The sequence below is a fragment of the Cucurbita maxima genome, unplaced genomic scaffold (genome assembly GCF_002738345.1).
Source record: "Cucurbita maxima cultivar Rimu unplaced genomic scaffold, Cmax_1.0 Cma_Scf00008, whole genome shotgun sequence".
NCBI classification, from domain to species: Eukaryota; Viridiplantae; Streptophyta; class Magnoliopsida; order Cucurbitales; family Cucurbitaceae; genus Cucurbita; species Cucurbita maxima.
Genome location: NW_019272024.1, coordinates 1,491,835 through 1,497,834, shown reverse-complemented (window position 1 = coordinate 1,497,834; position 6,000 = coordinate 1,491,835). Strand labels below are relative to the sequence as shown.

The following is a 6,000-nucleotide window of genomic DNA, read 5'->3' as shown; positions in this document are numbered from 1 at the left end:
TTTTTTTTTTTTTTTTTTTTTTTTTTTTTTTTTTTTTTTTTTTTTTTTTTTTTTATTATATATTCATGTTACTTATGGAGATCTATGATCCAACACATTCGTAATCAAATAATTGTCTGAGGCTTTTCGAAAGTCCAAACCGAAGCCATGAGAACTTTCCAAAGCAAGACCATTAGAGTTTATACAAAGTAGACAATATCATATCATTATGGAGAGTAGTATTCGTCTAATATGGTATCAGAGACATGCCCTAAATTTAGTCGTGCTAATAGATTGATAAATCCTCAAATGTCGAACAAATGATTCCAACAGAAAAGGAGTTAAGTCTCGATCAAGGGGAGGTATTAGATGATGAAAGTCCTCGGCTAATTTAAAGAATGATCATGTATTTATAATCAAATTGATGCTAAAATCAAAGCATGAGAGCTTATGTTCAAAGTAGACAATATCATACCTACCATTGTGGAGAGTGAACACTGGTCACTCAATATAATATTGTCTCTGATTAAGTTACATACAAACTATGTACATTGTTGGTAGAGGTAGAAACTTTAATTTTTTTATTAGTCATTCTATCACGGACATTGTTCTCATTTGAATATGATCTTAGTTCATTCGTGATCTCTTTTAACATCACAAGAATAATGATAGTTTTTATATAATAAATTAGATAATTTAAATAATTAAAATATAATTATTCATGTGACTCACTTAAATTAAAATATTAATGACACAAAATCAAGAGCGAATCAAATTTAAACTTTTTTTTCTTTATTCTAAAAAGCATTTTTAATAATAATAATAGTTTTATTTTAAATACTTGCCATATTAAAATTATTCTTTAAATGGTCAATAAAGTGGTTCCACTTTAGTCAATTTTTTTTTTTTTAATATTTAGGGATAAGTTCATATTTATTTTTTACACGCTTATTTTTGTTATCTAAAATTATTTAAATGGTAACTCAATCCAAATCTAAAGTGGGTAAATTGCGTATACAATAGTTTTAGATAAATACACGAATCACAGGATGAATACCTGTATCGAGTAACATAGTCTAAAATAAAATTAATTAAAATAATTAAAAACTAAAATAAATAATTAAATTTTTGAAAATGGAATTTTATCATAATGTTTATTATTCCTCAAACAATACGTGCGAACCAAATTAAATAGCAATTCGTAATATTCCTATAAATATTTTAAAAAATTAAATAAATACTTTTTAGGGCAGCCAGAGTGTCAAGACTCAGATTATATATATATTATAATTTAATAATTTTTAAATTTTCATCCTCGTGTCGGGTCCTTCCAACAACTTATTGCGTTATTACACCGGTCGTCTTTCGTCGGGTCTTAAACGGCGTCGTTCGCTTCTTCTTCATCTCCGGACGGCTCGCTGTTCCGCACGCTCCGGCTCCGCATTCTTCTTCTACAATTCATAAATTTCCGGGAAGAAGAATAATCAAAATCAAAGGTTCAAAACGCGAGGGGTCGTTGCCAAAAGGGCTCGTGATTCTATTTTTTTTCTTCACCGGTCATTAATTGTTATGGCGGAAAAGAACAGGATAGACTCTCCGCCATTCGACCAATAATGGCTTTCCATTTCCCCTTGATTTCCTCACTTGGTTCTTATTTTTTCGTTTCTCTATTTATTATTGATTCGATAGTGTTTTCCTATTGAGATGTGCGTGAGATATGGTTGCGATTGGGGGAATTTCGTTGCCGCGTTTCGTAGCGCCGTCGCTTCACCGCCAGTCCTTTTCGCCGCCGGCGATTGGGTTCGCGAGGTTTCCCAATAGGATTAGCTATAGATCGACAGTGGCTTTGCTGGATGAGGTTGAGAAAACGGGTTCGAGGGCGGCGATTGTCAATCGGAAGGTCGATGGTTTGGTTAAGAGTGATTGTGAGACTGATTTCGATGCTACCTTGGGCAATGGACATGCTAGGAACTCTGGTATTGCTTCTATTTTGATGTATTTTGATAATAGTGGTGTCGAATGTTGTTCTTCATGGTCTGAGTTTAAGCTGTCCAGATTAACAAAATGCTTATCAATCAGGCAAAATTCTTGGCGTGTTGTCCACCGTTGGAAATTCTACTAACATCAAATGGCATGAATGTTCTGTTGGAAAGATTGAAAGACAGAGCCTACTAGAACAGAAAGGATGTGTCATATGGATCACTGGTCTCAGTGGCTCAGGTTTGCCAATTTAGCCTTAGCTATGATCAATTAACCTGTTGTTGAGATTATCTTCAAATGAAATCGGTCTAGTTCGTGTATGCGTCGGTTAACCGACACGATTCTTTTGTTGTAAACTTGGATAATTGATCAAACCTAACCATGAGATGTTTTGAGTTTCATTTTTCTGGTCATCTTTTAAAAGATTATGTGAAATGGATAGCAAAAATGTTGGCTAAGTTAGGTTTGGAACTCTTTGGAGCTGACCCAATTTGTCTAAATATGCTTAGCTAACTTGCAGGGAAGAGCTGTGTGGCCTGTGCCTTGAATCAAATCTTATACAAAATGGGGAAGTTGGCTTATATTCTTGATGGGGATAATGTCAGGCATGGTTTGAACCGCGACCTTGGTTTTAAAGCGGAAGATCGTGCCGAGAACATAAAGAGGATCGGTGAGTCTTGCTTGGGAAGTTCGGTTTATTTACAACGGTTTGGATTGGCTGTTCATGATTGCTAAGTATATCTCTTCTGTAAATTAGGTGAGGTTGCAAAACTGTTTGCCCACGCCGGAGTTATTTGTATTGCTAGTTTGATATCTCCATATCGAAGGGATCGAGATGCTTGTCGTGCCATTTTGCCTGATGGATATTTTATTGAGGTTGTTCTTCATTTATGCATACCATGGATTTTGAGCAGGCTTCTATTTTACCTTGGATGACAAAAATGTGCTAAAATATATAGGTGTTCATGGATGTTCCTCTTGAAGTTTGTGAAGCAAGAGATGCAAAAGGACTGTATAAGCTTGCACGGGCGGGGAAGATCAAAGGTCACTGAAACTTGTTATCATCTTCCTTAGATTTAACTGATGATCTTAAATATTGGCTCGAAGTTCATAACTTGTCGATCGACTGAACGAAATCTCATATTTTGCAGGCTTTACTGGTATTGATGATCCGTATGAAGTACCATTGAACTGTGAGGTAATTCCAAATTCTAGAGGAAAATGGATCATATCTTTCAAACATTCTTGCAAAAGATTAATGCTTCTACTACATTGAGGAGATTCTATATCGGTTGGAGAGGAATGAAACATTACTTATAAGGGTGTGGAAACCACTCACGCATTTTAAAATTGCAAGAAGTGAACAATATCTACTTGCGGTGGGCTTGGGTTGTTACAAATGATATCATAGCTAAACACTGGAGGGTGTACTAGCGAGGACGCTGGGCTCCAAAAAGGGTGGATTGTGATCCTACATCGGTTGGAGAGGGGAACAATACATTTCTTACAAGGGTGTGGAAACCTCTCCTTAGTGGACGCGTTTTAAAACTGTAAGACTAATAGTGATACGAAACGAGTTAAAGCGGACAATATCTACCAGCGGTGAGCTTGGGCTGTTACAAATGATATTAGAGCCAGACACCGGACAATGTGTCAACGAGGACGCTGGGTCCCAAGGGGGTAGATTGTGAGATCCCACATTGGTTGGAGAGGGAAACGAAACATTTCTTGTAAGAGTGTGGAAATCTCTCCCTAGTAGACGCCTTTTAAAATTGTAAGGTTGATAGTGATACGTTACGGGCCAAAGCAGATAATATCTACCAGTGGTGGGCTTAGAAGAAAACTAATGAATATAACGTATGTTATGAATGATTCATTGTTTTCGAAGCTGATTGGGAGATCCCCCTTTGAACTTGTTGGGTTTCAGATAGTTCTGAAGAACAATGGAGGCTCCCCATGTGAGATGGCAGAGAAAGTAATGAGTTACCTTGAGCAGAAGGGCTTCCTGCAGGCTTAACTCAAACCCTACTAGAAAGGGGGCTTTAACAACCCAAGTTTTGGTTCAAAATTTGATTATAATTTAGAGCAAATCCCTTGACCGACCACAGCTTTGTTTTGTTGTGTCTGATTTGGTTCTTCTTTGTCCAATTCTTTTTCTGCAATACAGATAGGAACGAAGGCAATTCACCTTGCCATATATGTAATGTAGACTTCTTTCAAACAGGGTTTGTATATATATGCTATTAAAATATTTGGTTCTTTCTGCTTTAGTCCTCGAACTTTTCATTATTCGAATTCGATCCCTATAGTTTTAATATTTTTTATTTTTAGTCATTTAAACGTATGTTTTTTTTTAATGACGTGAAACATTTGAACGAATATGAATTAAAATCTTAAAAGTATATGTTTAGTATATGATTCTACCGTAAAAAGAAATAAAGAATGGTATGGAATTTTGCGTTGACTAATACCATAAAAAACAAGACGATCAGGTCATGTTCGATAACTATCTGAGTTTTTGTTTTTTATTGTTTTTAAAAATTAAGCTTTTAAACATCATTTCTACGTGTGATTGGTATATTGAAACGTGCTGGATGTCACCTATATCTTCTCCAACACGTGTCATTCTCATGTTGCGACTAACACCGTCTTACCCTTTCCTATGTTTCTTTTTATCGAACATATTTGTCCCTTATCGATCAGTGAGCCAAATAATTAAATGTTCGGAATAATGTGACTAACGATTCTGTACATCGAGTACATGAGAAGATTTACAAATTAAATCTAGCATATGCCTATTCGTCATTCAAGAAAGATTAGGGTACGAGTATTTTGAATTGAGAGAAAAAAAAAAAAACTTGTATGTTTATAAGGGCTAAGTCGAAAGTGAGCTACAAAAATATAGCATCAATTTATTTGACGCATAGGTTGACCGTCTAAGTGTGAGTTTACTCCTAATAGTGCGAGATACGTACGTTTGAAAATATTTAACGTAACGAATTAAAGAATAACATCTATAATTGTACAGTTCATCCAAATACTATTATAAATTCGAGCGTAGTTCGATAGATAAATACGTTAATTACACGCAAAGAAACAATAATCTTGATTCTATGATGGTATGTTTTTAAAAGGTATATTTTATTGTGATTACAATAATTTGGGCCGAGGTTGGGCCCAAAAGTGGGCCGAATGTGATATTTAGATGGGCCTGAGATATAACAAGCCCAGAACGTAGCACTGGAATCAAGATAGTGTGCGCTTTATTTTATTTTGTTTTTGCTAGCTTTGTCCGTACACCACAGTTTTCTCCTGGTCGTTTGGTTTGTCGAGAAAATGCGGGAAGGCATTTCCCATTATAAGCTCAAAGAAAGCGAGGCGCGTTTAGTTTCTTTCAGATAGGCGCATGCAAGCTTCCGGCCAGCACACAGGTAGTACAACCAGTGATTTCTGAAGGTTGGTTGAAAAACCAGGTGAAGTTGCTTAAGCTATCCGTGTTCATGTCGATATGTGTGGTTGCTTTTTTTTTTTTTTTTTTTACTTCGCATGAGCTTCGTTGCCGTATTTATTAAATTCAGCGTCAGGTAGAGTGTGGCAGGTAGTGGTTTATATGGCTGCGTGTTTGTGTGATACTTGTATTCAGATTGGTTGTTGATTAGGTTACTTTGTTTCTGAAGAAGTTGTAGTTTGTGTGCTAATTGCTGTATCTCGTAGTTTCGTTTTGCGGCTGTAGGATGAATGAGATGTCGAATAACGAACGTTTAAATGATGTTTTGTATGTGTTTGTGGGGATTAAGAATGATGTTACACTAAATAAACAAGTGATCGCTTACTGAACCTCTGTTATGTGATTTTACGAAGTGATTAATACTGTATTTTCACGTTTGTTGTTTCTTGAACATAGTCATGTATGGCATATTTTCTTTTAACTTTAAGATCACGTGTTGGTGTATGCTTTCAACATATTCTTTAGCATTACAGTACAGTCCTGGAGTGGAATCTTGTGAGATAGCTAATGTCTTTTGATAAATGTCTATGTTT

The 6,000-nt window shown here is 35.7% G+C and overlaps 1 protein-coding gene across 1 annotated transcript; it reads left to right on the top strand.

Moving 5' to 3' along the window:
* The first annotated feature begins 1,285 nt into the window (after nucleotides 1-1,285).
* LOC111483165 (adenylyl-sulfate kinase 3-like) lies at nucleotides 1,286-4,229 on the top strand. Its single transcript, XM_023129319.1, has 8 exons — nucleotides 1,286-1,955; nucleotides 2,059-2,199; nucleotides 2,480-2,629; nucleotides 2,717-2,835; nucleotides 2,919-3,003; nucleotides 3,111-3,157; nucleotides 3,887-4,006; nucleotides 4,051-4,229. Exons 1-7 carry the CDS (start codon nucleotides 1,697-1,699, stop codon nucleotides 3,974-3,976), a joined length of 891 nt encoding a protein of 296 aa, XP_022985087.1. The 5' UTR covers nucleotides 1,286-1,696; the 3' UTR covers nucleotides 3,977-4,006; nucleotides 4,051-4,229.
* The last annotated feature ends 1,771 nt before the right edge of the window (nucleotides 4,230-6,000 follow it).